This window comes from Lactuca saligna, chromosome 7, assembly GCF_052625555.1.
Source record: "Lactuca saligna cultivar CGN05327 chromosome 7, ASM5262555v1, whole genome shotgun sequence".
In the NCBI taxonomy this organism is placed as follows: Eukaryota; Viridiplantae; Streptophyta; class Magnoliopsida; order Asterales; family Asteraceae; genus Lactuca; species Lactuca saligna.
Window position 1 is genome coordinate 43,512,501 of NC_136423.1, and position 17,101 is coordinate 43,529,601.

A 17,101-nucleotide genomic window follows, 5' to 3' on the forward strand; every position below is an offset into this window, starting at 1 on the left:
TATGATCTTAAACCTAATTACATATTAATATGATTACTTGTATGCTAGAATTAGGGTTTATAATCTTGGATTCAAAGCATGTACGATAGAGAAACCTAGATCCATGCATTAGGGTTTGTATGAGCACATAGGATGTCTTATGACTAAAACCCATCAATATGTACAAAAACATAGTTTTTTTTGTTTTTTTATATTTTGAGGAATTATTTTTGTCGAAAAATAATTTTAAATATATCAAAATTCATAATTTTTTATTCTCTATAAATAGACATCTATATTAATATAGTTTTAAGATAAAATAAAAAAAAATTATAGTTTTAGCTTTCGTTATTCATAAGTGAATAAAAACGAATCAGTTTTTTACTACAGTACATCGTTATTCAGTTATGAATAAAAAGTATGATTAACTATTTTTACAATTTAGTATCATTCATATGTTAATATAGCATATAATAAACATAGTATATTCATATTTAAATATTAGACGATGCATTCATTTGTGAATATTACATAGTATCTTCACTTGTGAATATTAGATGATATATTCACTTATGAATATTATATGATATTTTCATATGTGAATATTATATAGTATTACATGGTATATCATATGAGAATAATACATAGTATATTCAGTTGTAAATATTAAATCGTATATTAACTTATGAATAATAGTTGGAATATTCATATGTGAATATTGCACAATATATTCATATATGAATATTACAAGGTAATTTCAGAAATATATATAATTTTTATATGTTATTCATATATGAATAACATACATACTTGCATATTTGTTTTGTGTTTTAATAATTACATATTGATTCGGGTGAGAAAATATATTCATATGTGAATATAACGTGGTAATTTAGTTTATGCATTTCATCAAACAATTAGAGTGCATACAAGTTAACTTTTTTTAAAAATGTGATAAATATCATAGTTTGACTATTTAAATCTTATAAAATAGTAGATTGGTAGAGAAATATATAAAAATTTTGAAACAAAAAATGATTTGATGTTTTTCTAACTTTAATTTTTATGTTTTATTTGATGATCGATGTTGAATGAATGCTACGAATTGAATTTTTTGTTGATTATCGATGATGTTGTTCTAATGATGCTGGAGGTATAATTAATCGTAAATGTTGAAGATATGTTTGTATTCAAGCAGAATTGAAGGTTAGACTGAATGAGCAAAAAATGAATTTTTGTTGTCAACACGTGTTATTGACGAATATCGATGATTGATTAACACGGGATGACGTTGATCGATGATTTAATTGAAGAAATCTGAATGATTGTTGAAGGTTGGAAAAGAATTTTGGATGACAAACGATCAATTAGAATGAATTTCAATCATTATCTAATTCTCTACACTTACATATTTGTGATTGAATATTATATCATATTTATTAGTTTGTCACTGTGTTCTTTATGTTTAGAGGCTAATTTAATGAGTGACTGAGAATGATTCATTTATTCTCAATATTATTTATTTTCTCAATTGAACCCACCTATATATATATATATATATATATATATATATATATATATATATATATATATATATATATATATATATATATATATATATATATATATATATACTATCTTATAAAAGAAATCTAACTATTTCTATAAATAGATTGATTATAATAATAATATTTTTTAAGACGTCCAAATGATGAAGCTGATAGTACAAGTAACCATTACTAAAATAATATTAAATTTTAACCAAATTTTGAATTCAAATATTTATTATTAAATCTCCTTATATTTCTCAACAATTTGATATGGTTTCCTCAAATCCCGGATTCATTCAAATTTTGAACCCTTTTAGATATCCTTAAATTTAGCATGTTGATTCAAATATCCCTCCAATCGCATATACCTCTTTGTTCCCTCCTCTGCTATAAAGTCTACCGTCCAGGAACAAAAAATGACTTCATCTCCCAAATAACACCATAGTTTGATTATTTTGTCTTCGACATGTACTTTCTTTTGTAACATAACATTTTTATAGAGGAAACATATCATCGAAAGAATTTACACGCCCCGCCGCTTTGCGCGGGTACACTGCTAGTGTGTGTGTGTGTGTGTGTATATATATATATATATATATATATATATATATATATATATATATATATATATATATATATATATATATATATATATCACTTTAGTTCGACAATTAGCTTATTTACTAACATTTACCGGATGTTAATTTTATCGACTAACAAATAGTTTCCAGCCAGTAATCAAATATAACTTTAACAACATGAACTCATTTTAACGATTACACAGCCATCATTTTCACCACGAAAGAAGACAAACAGGAGAAACAATAATCAACGAATAGAAAACCAATTAAAAAAGATAAAGTAAGATAGAAAAGGTGCATGGACAAAAACCAATTATCTCTTTCATGCTTACGATTCGACAGTCAAGAAATATACTCCGTATTCTTTTCATTTTCTGTTCTTTACACATCTTTCCACATATATACCACCCACAACAGCTCTCTATTACTCTATATATATATGTACAGATATATATCATCTTCAAATATTTAAACCAAACCATCCACCACTTCCACTTGTTCCAAGAAACTCACCGGAAAGATGAGTTCTCCGACCAAGTCGCCGGAGAAATCAATGGAGGAGAACATGAAGAAGAAAAGGAAAAAGTCCATAACTATAATTTTCCGTTATGCCGATTGGTATGACAAGTTGTTGATAGTTTTGGGCACACTTGGAGCAATTGGAGATGGGATGTCTACAAATGTTTTATTGGTTTTTGTTAGTCGTCTTTTTAATAGTTTGGGTTATGGCAAAGGTGTTCAACGAAACCCAGAAAACTTTATGCACGAAATTGAAAAGGTTAGCATGCATTTTCTGTACTCTTTTGAATTCTGATTTCATTTTTCTTTTGTTGTTACAAAAATTTGCAGAAATAGAGAATTGTAATGTCACAAAAACTATTTTTAAACCCACTCTATTGTCTCATTTGGTTTTGTTTGAATGTTTGTGTTTTGTACCAGTGTAGTTTGGCTTTCGTGTACATCGGTTTAGGGGTGATGGTAATGGCGTTTATGGGTAAGTTTCTATGTTTTTGTTTCGGTTTTTTACTGTGTAAATGCTAATCAAGGGTTAAATACACGAAATCATTACATAATTTCTTTGATTTGTTTATTATAATAATGATATACTTGCACTTGTTCATGTTATAGCATTTTTTTACTACTACTATAATTAGGTATATTTTTATAGGTATAATGTCCTAATAAGGAAATAACACAAAGGTACACCGTTATAATTAGATATATTTTATGTAATACACAAATAAACAAAAATAATTGTTATTTCTTGATTTAACTCATCAATCAATTGTCTACAGAAGGATATTGTTGGAGTAAAATAAGCGAACGTCAAGTCCTAAAAATTCGTTACAAATATTTGGAGGCTATTTTACGACAAGAAGTTGGTTTCTTTGATTCACAAGAAGCAACAACTTCAGAAATCATCAATAGCATTTCAAAAGACACCTCCCTCCTCCAAGAAGTCCTTAGCGAAAAGGTAACCACAACCTATTGCGACACCCGCAAACAAACCGTCACTAATTCATTTTAACTTTTTGTAGATTCCGAAATTCTTGATGTACACGTCGATGTTCTTATCGGGACTAGCATTTTGCACATATTTCTCATGGAGGATGGCTTTGGTAGCTTTTCCAACTACAGTTTTTTTGATTATTCCAGGTCTTATCTACGGAAAATATCTGTTGTTTTTGTCAAAAAAATCGTTTTTAGAATACAGTAAAGCAAACAGTATTGTGGAACAAGCTCTTGCTTCCATAAAAACTGTTTACTCGTTTACTGCCGAGAAAATGATTGTCAAAAAGTACTCGATGATTTTAGACCGCACAACCGAAATGGGTTTGAAACAAGGTATCGCGAAAGGTCTTGCTGTTGGGAGCACTGGTCTTTCTTTTGCTATTTGGGCATTGATCGCGTGGTATGGAAGCCGTTTGGTTATGTATAAAGGAGAAAGCGGAGGGCGGGTTTACACCTCCGGTCTTGCATTCGTGTTAGGTGGATTGTAAGTAATTTTCTTCGTTTTTTTGTTAATTATATTTTTTGTTTTCCTGGTTTGTTGATTTTTTACAATATGATCTAATAATTTGATTAAAAAATAGTTGTCATGTGTTTAGTGCCTAAATCATTTTAAGTTAAAAGCTAAACTATCGATTTTTACAAATGACCATTTTACCCGTATCTTTATATTTGTCATTTTATTATCATGTGTATTTTAAAAATAAAACTTCAAATTTTGATGATATCTGGATTCTTTATTTTTTTACACCTTAAACCAAAACACTAATGGAATTTTTCGTTTTTGCTTTTCTACCTAATTTATTTTTCTAAAAGAAAAACATAAAAAAAAAAAAAAAAATTTAGAAAAAACACAATATTTTGCCAACATTTTTTGGAAAATACATAATAGTTAATTTGTGTAAAACTAAAGAATAGATTTTATCTGAAATATATGTCAAAATGTTAGGGATCAAAATGTAATGAAACTGTATTTTAGGGACCAAAATGGTCATATCCGGAAATATGATTCTGAATGGTGGTTTTGTTTTTGAAGAGCTCTTGGGATGGCATTACCGGAACTGAATCACTTCACAGAAGCATCAATAGCAGCAGCAAGAATCTTCCATAGAATCGATCGAGTCCCAGAAATCGATGGTGAAGACATCAAAGGACTTGTACCTGATGAAATCCACGGACAGATTGAATTCGAAAATGTCGAATTCACATATCCTTCAAGACCTAACTCCATTATTCTCAAAGATTTCAACCTCAAAATCGAAGCAGGAAGCACTGTCGCTCTAGTGGGAGCAAGTGGTAGTGGTAAATCCACCGCCATTGCTTTGGTTCAGAGATTTTACAACGCAGATCGAGGATTTATTCGTGTTGATGGAATCGATATCAAAAAACTACAGTTGAAATGGTTGCGAGCACAAATGGGACTCGTAAGTCAAGAGCACGCGCTGTTTGGAACGTCGATTCGAGAAAACATTATGTTTGGGAAGATCGATGCAACAATGGAGGAAGTAATCGCTGCTGCAACGGCGGCCAATGCTCATAATTTCATCCGGCAGCTTCCGGAAGGATATGAAACGAAGGTCGGTGAAAGAGGGGCGTTGTTATCGGGGGGACAGAAGCAGAGGATAGCGATTGCTCGAGCGATTATTAAAAACCCTGTGATTCTTCTTCTCGATGAAGCTACGAGCGCACTTGATTCAGAATCGGAGAAACTTGTTCAAACTGCTCTTGATCAAGCTTCCATGGGAAGAACAACAATGGTGGTTGCTCACAAGCTTGCAACGATACGAAACGCAGATGTGATTGCAGTCATGAGTGAAGGTAGGGTTATCGAACAAGGCCCACACACCGAATTAATCAACAGTCACACAGGTCAGTACGCCCATTTAGTCAAACTTCAGCGCCAATTCAGCTCGTTTAACGACGAACACCACACTCCGGTGACAAAAAGCAGTGCTTCGAGATTAAGCACGTCGAAATCAAGCCCAGCAATGTTCGATTCACCGATGCCTTTCAACGATCCACAATTGCTATCATCAACAAATCACCCACCGCCTTCGTTCTCCCGACTCCTTGCTCTAAACTCACCGGAATGGAAACAAGCGGTGATTGGGAGCTTAGCAGCGGCGACGTTTGGAGCTGTGCAACCAGTGTACGCGTTAACAGTAGGAGGAATGATTTCAGCTTTTTTTGTACTAAATCACGAAGAGATGAATTCCCGAATAAGAACTTACTCCATAATCTTCTGTTCACTTTCCATCATCTCTATCCTCGTTAACCTCTTACAGCATTACAACTTCGCATACATGGGTGAGCAATTAACCAAAAGAATCAGACTGAAAATGCTTGAAAAGATCTTGACCTTCGAAACGGCCTGGTTTGACGATGAAGAAAACGCAAGCGGTGCGTTATGCTCGAGGTTAAGCAACGAAGCTTCAATGGTGAAATCTCTTGTAGCTGACAGAATGTCGTTACTAATCCAAACGGGATCAGGGGTGTTGATCGCGATGGTTATGGGTTTAATCGTGGCTTGGAAGCTTGCACTTGTGATGATCGCAGTTCAACCCCTAACGATTCTCTGTTTCTACGCAAGAAAAGTGTTACTTTCAACAATGTCTGCAAACTTCATAAAGTATCAGAATCAAAGCACTCAGATTGCTGTTGAGGCTGTTTATAATCATCGGATTGTGACTTCGTTTCAAAGTTTAGGGATTGTTCTTCAGCTTTTTGACAAAGCTCAAGATGGGCCGAGAAGGGAAGCGAGGAAGAAGGCGTGGTTGGCCGGAATCGGAATCGGGTCAGCTCAAGGTTTGACTTTTATATGTTGGGCTTTGGATTTTTGGTATGGTGGGAAGCTGGTCAACGCCGGAGAGATATCCGCCGGTGACGTTTTCAAGACTTTCTTTATTCTGATCAGCACCGGAAAAGTAATAGCTGATGCCGGAAGTATGACTTCCGACATAGCTAAAGGCTCCAAAGCTGTTGCTTCGGTTTTCTCAATTCTTGATCGCCAATCACTAATCTCCACCAATGTTCATGTAAGTAGCCAATCACCAAATCTCAGTTTTTAATTTAAATATGTATTTTGTTTTTAGGATTAATATTAAATAAATAAATAACCTTATATGTTCCGTTTAAATCTTAATATTATTTTATTATCAAAAAAAAAATTATATTTTTTTCATTTTTCCGAAAAGACACTCGAATTTTTACTTTTTTCTCAATAAACTCTCAGCCTTTTAATATTTTTCAAAAAAAAATCTTAGATCTTTATTTCCGAAAAAACACTCATATTTGATAAGTTTTTCAGAAAAACGGTTAAAATGTCAAAATCGGAAAATAGAAATATATAAGATCTTTTTCAAGAAAAAAATATAAATAAAATTAAGAAAAAAAACACAATATATAAATTATTTTTCGATATTAGCCTTTGTTTTAGTTTTGAAAAGCACTAAAATTTTAAATTGAAAGACATAAAAAACTTAATATATATCATAAATAAAAATAATATACATTTAATTTATAATATAAAATGACACCAATACAATTTTTTTCGTCACAAAACACATTCCTTCTAAAAAAATATTATCAAAAGTTATTCATTTAGAATTTTATGTTCACAAAGTATCATTATTTGAATTGTTTTTTAAATGGATTTTGTAAAAAGAAAAAAAGAAAAAAAAAAAAAACAAATAGTTTATTGCCCCTTTATGGTATTGTTTTAAATAAAAGAACCAACTAATGATCGAATGAAAAGCAGGATGGAGATGGAAGCAGTGGAGTAAAGTTGGAAAAACTAAGTGGCGGAATAGAAATAAGAAAAGTCGATTTCGCATATCCATGTAGACCCGAGACATTAATCTTAAAAGAATTTTGTTTAGAAGTAAAACCTGGAACAAGCATTGGATTGGTTGGGAAAAGTGGTTGTGGAAAGTCAACAGTTATTGCATTGGTCCAAAGATTCTATGATACAGACAGAGGTACAGTGAAAGTAGATCGAGTAGACATACGAATGTTCAACATCGAATGGTATAGAAAGCATATGGCACTCGTTAGCCAGGAGCCTGTTTTATATTCAGGCACAATTCGTGACAATATTATTTTCGGGAAAGTTGATGCTTCTGAAAACGAATTAGTTGAAGCTGCTAAAGCTGCAAATGCTCATACTTTCATCTCGTAAGTATATTTTACGCAAATAAATATAATATTGATCGTACGTTAATATATTCATATATTTTTAATTGTTTTTCAAATGTTAATATATTCCTAAATTTCAGAAAATTTCTAACTTTTTTTAATTTAGTTATAAAGTTAAAATATATCATTTACAAGTTTTGAAATTTTATATATCTATTTTACATTATATTAAACATAAAAAAACGATTTTATTTATAATAAATAAAATTAAAGGATAAAAGATAAAATTTAAAACTATGAAAAGGTTAATTTCGCAAAACTTGTTAGTTTTACTACACAAACAAATTTAAAAAATAAAAATAAAAAAAAAAAAGTAAAAAAGGCTTTTTAATTGAAAAACCTCTACAACATTATATTTGATTTTCCCCAACTTATTTGACATAAAAAGCTTTTATTTGCATTGTATTATTTTTTAATTTAATTTAGACATAATGATTTAATGAGTTATGAGTTAGACCAAAAAAAGTGGCTTCTCATGTATAAAGATTTAAGACACCAACCATTGTACTTATCTAACTCCTCCCATGTTAAAATCAATGACTTTTATGAAATTTGTTTTTTGTAATATAAAGATAAATGAACATTTAGTCACAATCTAGAAACAACATTTTATCCATATACACATCATTACTTATTCACTCATTCAACAAACGACTCAATAATGAAAAAAAAAAAAAAAAAAAAAAACGAAAACAAAAGCCTTATTTTTTTACATATACAATCTATCCAGGGCACTAAAAGACGGATATGAAACCGAATGTGGTGAAAGAGGAGTACAGTTATCAGGTGGACAAAAACAACGAATAGCAATTGCTAGAGCAATTATTCGCAACCCAATAATCTTACTACTAGACGAAGCTACAAGTGCTCTTGATGTCCAATCAGAACAAGTTGTTCAAGAAGCATTGGATCGAATTATGGTTGGAAGGACTACAGTTGTAGTGGCACATCGACTTAATACAATAAGACACCTTGACTCAATTGCTTTTGTGTCTGAAGGGAAAGTTTTGGAACAAGGAACTTATAATCAACTTAAGAACAAGAAAGGGGCCTTCTTTGAACTAGCTAATCTTCAGAAAACATAAGGTTTTCTTTTAATGCTATTTTTATGTATATAGTAATGAGGGTTGTGAGAGTACCCGATGAAATGTGCTTGTAATTGAGCGATTGTTGGGTAACATGACTAAAATCGGATTATTGTTGGGATGATTTATATGTAACCTTGATGAAATGTTTATATCCTTAATTGGGCATTTTATCTAAAAAGTGGTGTGCAACTATCATTTAAATCAACAAATTTGTAATCCAGATTTGATTTATCATTTGAGGAAGAATTTTTACAAATTTTTATTTGTTTTGAAACATTCACAATCTTCAAAAGATCATTGGTGTCAAGAAATTTCTGAAAAGCAACCATAACATCGTTACAATTCATATTCAGAATTGAGTAAGATGAAATAATATTTTCATATTCATAAGTCAATTTATCAACTACTCCATGCTTAAATTTGAATAAATTGAAGCAATTCTTTATGTTGATCTTTTGACACATCATTGTTATAATAAATTCATGTAATTTGTTGAATAACTAATATATATATATATATATATATATATATATATATATATATATATATATATATATATATATAGGGTTATGAAAAAAAATTTCTCATAAACAAAATTAAAATTTTCCTTTACATTTGCCAACTTATCTATTCATATCTCTAATTTCTCAATACGTCATTTCACGTACCTTTATATAAGGTAGGTTATAAACTATTTTAGGTGTCTTGCCAACATTGAATAATTTAAAGGGAATATGATTTATGAAGGTAATTAACTTTTCAGTATGTTTACATTTGGGTAACTATCTTTTTTTTGTACACATTTAAGTAACAAACTTGTTGGAAGTGTTCACATATAACCATTATGACCTGCTATAACACGTTAAATCTTAGATGTAAACGCTTTCAACAAATTCGTTACCTAGATATGTACAAAAAAAATAGTTACCCAAATATGAACAAAATGAAAAGTAAAAATTAAATTACACGAATGGTCCCTGTAGTTTGGGGGGATTTGTATTTTTGGTCCCTAACTTATTTTTTTAACTTGGATGATCCCTACTGTTTATTTTTGTTGCGCGTTTGGTCTCTGTCTTACCTAAAAAACTATTGTGCCCTTATTAATTTATTTTTTAATTAATTTTCTTATTTATGTATTTATTTTTTACATATTAAAAAAAAATAATAGACCACACATATTTGTATCTCCTTGGATGACTCCTACTATTTATTTTTTAATTAATTTATTTTTTTTAACTCAGATGGTCCCTACTGTTTAATTTTGTTGCGAGCTTGGTCTATGTCTTACCTAAAAAGACTATTGTGTCCTTATTAATTTATTTTTTTAAATAATTTTCTTGTTTATGTACTTATGCTTTATGTATTTAAGAAACATTAGTAGACCCCGCATATATGTATCTCCTCGCCATCCCGTCTCTCATCCTTCTCAACTTCTATTTATTTTCCATTTTTAATGATATCGACGTCTTCATCATCATTTCTTTTTTCGGTCCTTTAACTCTGTCGAATCAATACCACAACGCACTAATGATGAAGAGACTGTAGGTTATGGTGTTGGTTCGCTAGAGTTCAAGTACCAAAAAAAGAAAGGATGGTGAAAACGTTGATGTTACTAAAGATGGAAAAAGAAATAGAAGTTGGGGAGGATGAGAGATAAGAAAATGATCGGTAAGACTCAAATTAAAATTTTCAAATGTGGTTTCAGGATTACGGTGAGGAGATACAGATATGTGGGGTATATTAATTTTTTTAAATATATAAAAAATAAATATATAAATAAGAAAATTAATTAAAAACAATTAATAGTGGCGAAATAGTATTTTTAGGTAAGACATGAACCAAACGCGTAACAAAAATAAACAGTAGAGACCATCCGAGTTAAAAAAAAAATTAATTAATTAAAAAATAAACAGTAGGGTGGTCTATTAATTTTTTAAATATACAAAAAAATAAATAGATAAATAAGAAAATTAATTAAAAAATAAATTAATAAGGTATAATAGTCTCATTAGGTAAGATAGGAACCAAACGCGCAATAAAAATAAACAATAAGGACCATCCAAGTTAAAAAAAAAATAAGTTAGGGACCAAAAACACAAATTCCCCAAAACCATAGGGACCATTCATGTAATTTAATTTTTACTTTTCGTTTTGTTCATATTTGGATAACTATTTTTTTTGTACACATCTAGATAACAAACTTATTGAAATCGTTTACATCTAGGATTTAACCTACTATAGCAGGTCATAATGGTTATATGTGAACATTTCCAACAAGTTTGTTACCTAAATGTGTAAAAAAAAAAAAAAAAAAAGATAGTTACCCAGATGTAAACATACCGAAAAGTTAATTACCTTTATAAGTCATATTCCCTAATTTAAATTATATACGCTAAACACATCTAAGTATTGTTAGTTGATAGAAAATATTTGAACATGTCGATTTAATTGCCTTTTAACTACTTATTTTATTATTTATGTTTTGGTACATAAAATTATGACTCACTAATCCATAAGATGATTTTAATTCACTTTTAAACATAAATTTAATTCGATGTGGAGATACACATTGTTGATTTTAGACCGGACTTCTTTTAGATGGTCACGATATGGTTTTCTCAGACTGGTCTTTTTCGATTTGGTCTTTTTTCGAATTGATCTTGCGGTCTTTGTCAGCACTTTTTTCAGTGCGGTTTCAAACTTTTTAGGTTCGGCTTCGATATATATTTTTTTCTTTTTTGTTTTTTGGTTTCGATTTTGATTTTTTTATGTTAACAAATATATACGATTCACACTAAAATGATACATTAAGAACTAATCAAATGAAACATTAAAATTTAATAAAAGAAAGAAGTTAGGTAATCGTGATTAATAAATTTGTAATTAAAACAAAATTTATATGTATATAAACTTTTGCTTCTGACTGGTTCCAAGTCGGCCTTCGACCCGTCTTATGTCAATCTTAGAACGCCCGGTCTTTTTGGGACCAATCACAAAACAGTCTGTTTTTGTTTTTTCAAAAACGGTCACAAGCCAGTCCAGTCTCATTTTAGATTGGTTCACTCTCGGTTTTTTTTTTTTGTTTCAATACTGGCCTTTTTGTTCGTATCTAACCCCAAGTAGTAACCAAAAAAAAATCCGAAACTGGGTTTTATCCAGCCGGATAGACGGATAGTCATTAGTCAGGCCATATCCTTGACCGGACTTAATACGATTAGGCTTTATTTGGACTTCCCTTGGACCGGATCTCACCAAATTGGACATTTTAACTGGATTTGTTTTTATATTAGTTTATTATTTATTTTGTTATATCTTTTAGAAACTTTATATTAAATACAAATAGTTACGTTTTGAAAACCTATTGTAATATTATCCGCCGAATTATTTTGAGGAATCCTTTTGTTTCTGGTACTAGAGAATCAAACCAAAGTAATAAAAATATTAATTATTTTTTTTCACAACCAATTTTTAACATTACATAAACATCTAAAATGCTCAATAATCAATATATTTCGGTTGTAACGCAATACACCAGCATCAAATGTCATTTGACGATCGGTCAAACAAGAACATTAATCATATGACGTTGATAAACTTCGATAAATTACATAACAAAATAACTTAATAATAACCTTGTTGATCAAAACCAACGAGCACCAATAATCACATGTTAAATAACACACTTAAATGCTCATATGTTCACCAAGAACATCATCATCATCATCATCCTGACTCATCACAGTTTCTTATACTCAGCATGTCTGAATAGATAAGGGATCAAAACCAAGTAAAAGTTAGGTATCATGATCTTGTTCACCAACTCGAAAACTAGTCAGCTTTATACAAGCTCTTAATCTAAGCTCTTAATCTGTTCAGATCATTTAACAAGTTCTTTTTTTCATGTATTATCATCATGACGATGATATATGATGATGCTTTCTCTTTGATTTAAGATCAACAACAATTACCGATATGTTATCTGAACTATTTCTTCCCACAGCTATCTCAATCAGGCTGTCAGCCAGGATTTGCGCCGCCGGTACTTCACTAGCGGCAGACCGCCGCCGCCGCCGCAAAATCCGACGAGCCACCTCACCCACCTCAGTGTTTGACATCGCATCCCAAAGCCCATCACTTGCTATTATCAAGCACTCGTCTTCATCGGTTCTTGTTGTGAATGTTATTTCAGGTACTGGAATTATCCACGGTCTTAAGTATCGGTCACCTGGATATATTTACAGAGATGGTTACTGATACTGATACTGATACTGATACTTTGTACTCATAAAATAAAATTGAGTAAAATGTGGGATTACCAATCGCTCGTGACATGGCAAGGACTCCAAATACTCTTGCTCCATTCCAATTTATGACTTTGCCATCCTGTTCTTCGATTCTCAAGAGTTCATCTTCTCTATCGGGCTATAGAAGGAATGGAATACAAGATATTATTTAAACTTTTTTAAGAATATCCATAAAAATTAAAATATTTTTGGAGTAAATTACACGAATGGTCCCTATGGTTTAGGGTAGTTTGCACGTTTGGTCCCTAATTTATTTTTTTAACTCGGAAGGTCCCTATTATTTGTTTTTGTTACACGCTTGATCCCTGTCTTACCTAAAAAGACTAGTTTGCCTCTGATTTTTTAATTTATTTAAATAAACACACTCTCGACCCCACTCCCCTCACTTTATCCTACTTATCCCATCATTTTTCCATATTCAAATAATAGTTTTTTTAGATAAGACAGGGACCAAGCGCGTAACAAAAAAAAATAGAATGGACCAAACGTGTAACAAAAAACAAACAGTAGGGACCTTCCGAGTTAAAAAAGTAAATTAGGAATCAAACGTGCAAATTACCCCAAACCATAAGGACCATTCGTGTAATTTACTCAATATTTTTGTGATCGTAGGTGAAAATGAATAAGTGTTGAGATTTGGCATAAGTTGAGAATCTTTGAGACCTTCTGATCAACTGTTAAAGGGATGGATTCCGTGCCACGGAAAAGCACTGCTCGGGAATCACCACAGTTGGATACGATGATTTGGCAACCGGATAACACCACCGCAACTGCGGTGGATCCGACAATTTCAGGTGCTGCAGCTTCTGATAAAACTTCATTGTCGGCCCTTTCAAAGCTACTGGACATCACCGACTCCCATCTTTGTTTCCATTTACGGCCGTTAGCTGCTTCTTGATCCCACTCTTCTGCTATCACTTCGTGCATTCGCTCCGCACAGAATTTCGCCACCTGGTAATTAAAAAAAAAAAAAAAAAAAAATTGTTTTTACTTTATTATTTATTGTACTATTTTGCTCCATTTTCACTATGCACTAAAATCCATAATATAAGTTAAAAGAGGGAAAAATCGGTGGAATATTTAGGTGGAAAATATGGTGTAAAAGTAGTCGAAGAATTAGATATTAATCACTATCTAAACCAAATCTACTCCATTTTAATACAAATAAATAATGTTATGTGTCAGATAGAAAGTAGAAACTATCGGTTTAAAAGTCAAATGAGTGTTTATGAATTATTTGACTTACTCAAGCCAAATCTTCTCGAGATTTTTCTAAAGCAGATACGTTAGGATTTCTTTATTGTTCTTTCCGATTAAAATAACGTTTAATCTGAAATATATTAATATGAGTTTTTTTTGTATGATTATCAGCTTGTTTTTTTCTCGTACTTTCCAACTCAAAAGATAACAAAAATAATAATAACATTCGTGTCTTTTAAATATGACAACATGCAAAAAGTATTATTATTATTATTATTATTATTATTTTTGTTCAAACGATAAAATTTGTGCTTACTATATAACAATTAGAAGAAAAAGAGACTAATTATTGTGTGAAAAATACAAAAAGAATTAATTTCAGAATTTTGAAAAACAAAACTGTTGTTTTCAATTTAATTTAAAATAGTAAAATGGTGAAATAGAAAGTCGTGTTCTTTTTCAATTTATAAAATATTCTAAAGTATTTTAATTTTTTTAATTATTAAAGTCGCTTGGAAGAGAAACACCAAACACGTGTGCTAAAGACAAAGAAAAATGATAAATGCTATTCACAATAACCACTCCCGACACGCTACGTGTCATGCAAGTCAGAATCAACTATATTGTATTTACATTCATAAAAGCTGGCATAATTTATTAGTTACTTTTCCTTTTCGTTTTATTTTTCTGATTACGTGTTTTCGTTAGAAATATCCATAAATAAAATTTATGATTTACAAAATATATAATATAATATTTTAAAATACAAATTTCTGTATGTAGGAAAGATTGTTATGTAGTAATCATCTTTCTTTCTATTATATGTGTTGTCAATTAAAAAAAAAAAATGACTCGTGAACACAGTTTTTTACATGGTAAATAATTTATGCTTTATAAAATTATATTTAGTTATATAATATTTTAAAAACACATATTATTATACATGAGAAAAAATTATTGTGTATGAAACTATGGATAATAAGTTAATAAGTTAATGCTCTGATGCTCATGAAATATATCAAGAATTTATGGTCAACTATATAAAATTTTGGAATTTTCGTTATCTTTAAATATTAATAAGTAGTAATCAAGTCTTGTCTGATGAACAATATCTTCAATGTGGAGAAAAAACTTATCGATTAATATGAAGTGATTCACACAAGAGATGGACATCAATTCCATCTTACGATAATGAATGAAAATGAAAGGAAGACGATGAAATGATTCACAAATAACAAATTCGATTTGATTTTGACCAAATGTGTATGATTTTTTTCGTAAAATTTGAATCTGAAACTGAAAATTTACGACAGGATTTAAGAAGGTAGCTTACTTGTGATCCACCATGGCCATCGTAAACGCCGAAGAAATGAATCGGAGAGATCTCGACGGAGGTTCCAGAACCAGGATTCGTACATCCTCCGACGCGATCGCACGTATGCGACATGAATCCCGGCACCACCGCAACCGCATCCTCCATCTCCTTCCGCCGTCCGATTACAGACCTAAACCCCCAAGCGACTCCCTTATTCCTCCCAACGCACTTCTTCAACTTCCTACCTACTCCTCCTTCTTCACCTTCATGTTCCACCGTCGTCAACGTAAGCGGCACCACCGCCGCAGCTAAAATCTCGCCGGAGGAGCTGCTGGTTATGGAGAGATTGCTGGAAACGTCGACATCGCTGCTGCTAAATATCGATGAAACCGTTGAACTCGCTGACGAAATCTCCGACGAGTCAACGTGGTTAGCATCTCCGTCTTCGGAATCCATGAGCATTGTTGAAAACACACACAGTAGTAATGTGAAAATGTGTGTATGTGTGTTAATGGAGAATGGAGAATGATGATTGTGTGAAATAAAATGAAGGAGAAAGGGGGCCAGAGATGATGACACGTATGAGGGGGACATGAGGCGACGCTACACGCAATCGTCACCCATACACAAGTAAACACATATGGACTGGTCCAATATTTAACCTTAATAATGGTTAATTACATAAACTACCCCCGATATTTCCCCACATCATTAAATACAATAACACGTGTAATTGTTTCTTTATCAAATGATTTATTTGTAAAAAAATTGGAATATGTTTAAGAAATGAAAGAAAAATATAAATTGATATAAATTATAAGATGTTAGGATTTAATCTTATGAATTACTATTAATAATCATATAATATTTGGTATTATTTTCAAAAGAGTCGATATAGAGAGTAACTTCACAAAATATAAACATTTATAGGATTTTATGACATCAATATGAGATACACTAGACACTAGCATTTATGGTTAGATATGAAGGCTTGATAATGATATACAATGGACATGTTAAATGAGTAACTTCACAAAATATAAACATTTATAGGATTTTATGACATCAATATGAGATACACTAGACACTAGCATTTATGGTTAGATATGAAGGCTTGATAATGATATACAATGGATATGTTAAATCATTGGGAGGTAGATAATAGGTCTGATGTTATGTAAGATATATATGAAATCTCTGAATTATTCTGAAAATGAGTCATTATAAAGAGAAGAGATACTCCAACATATATAAACATTTACAAAATCATATGATACCAATGTGGGATATATGACAGATCTTTATAAGTAAAAAAAAACAAATATATCCTAAAGGCAAAGGGGAGGAGACTAGATTAGCTTTTCAGGATTAATAATACAAC

The 17,101-nt window shown here is 31.0% G+C and overlaps 2 protein-coding genes across 2 annotated transcripts; one reads left to right on the plus strand and one right to left on the minus strand.

Annotated features, from left to right (window-relative positions):
• Positions 1–2,495: 2,495 nt before the first annotated feature.
• LOC145006131 (putative ABC transporter B family member 8) lies at positions 2,496–9,135 on the plus strand. Its single transcript, XM_078965223.1, has 7 exons — positions 2,496–2,888; positions 3,050–3,104; positions 3,406–3,584; positions 3,649–4,106; positions 4,656–6,654; positions 7,377–7,792; positions 8,544–9,135. Exons 1-7 carry the CDS (start codon positions 2,631–2,633, stop codon positions 8,896–8,898), a joined length of 3,720 nt encoding a protein of 1,239 aa, XP_078821349.1. The 5' UTR covers positions 2,496–2,630; the 3' UTR covers positions 8,899–9,135.
• Positions 9,136–12,503: 3,368 nt separating this feature from the next.
• LOC145006040 (putative protein phosphatase 2C 6) lies at positions 12,504–16,255 on the minus strand. The gene is made up of 4 exons (XM_078965132.1): positions 15,739–16,255; positions 13,869–14,156; positions 13,218–13,323; positions 12,504–13,126 (listed from the first exon to the last, which is right to left on the minus strand). Exons 1-4 carry the CDS (start codon positions 16,180–16,182, stop codon positions 12,813–12,815), a joined length of 1,152 nt encoding a protein of 383 aa, XP_078821258.1. The 5' UTR covers positions 16,183–16,255; the 3' UTR covers positions 12,504–12,812.
• Positions 16,256–17,101: the final 846 nt, after the last annotated feature.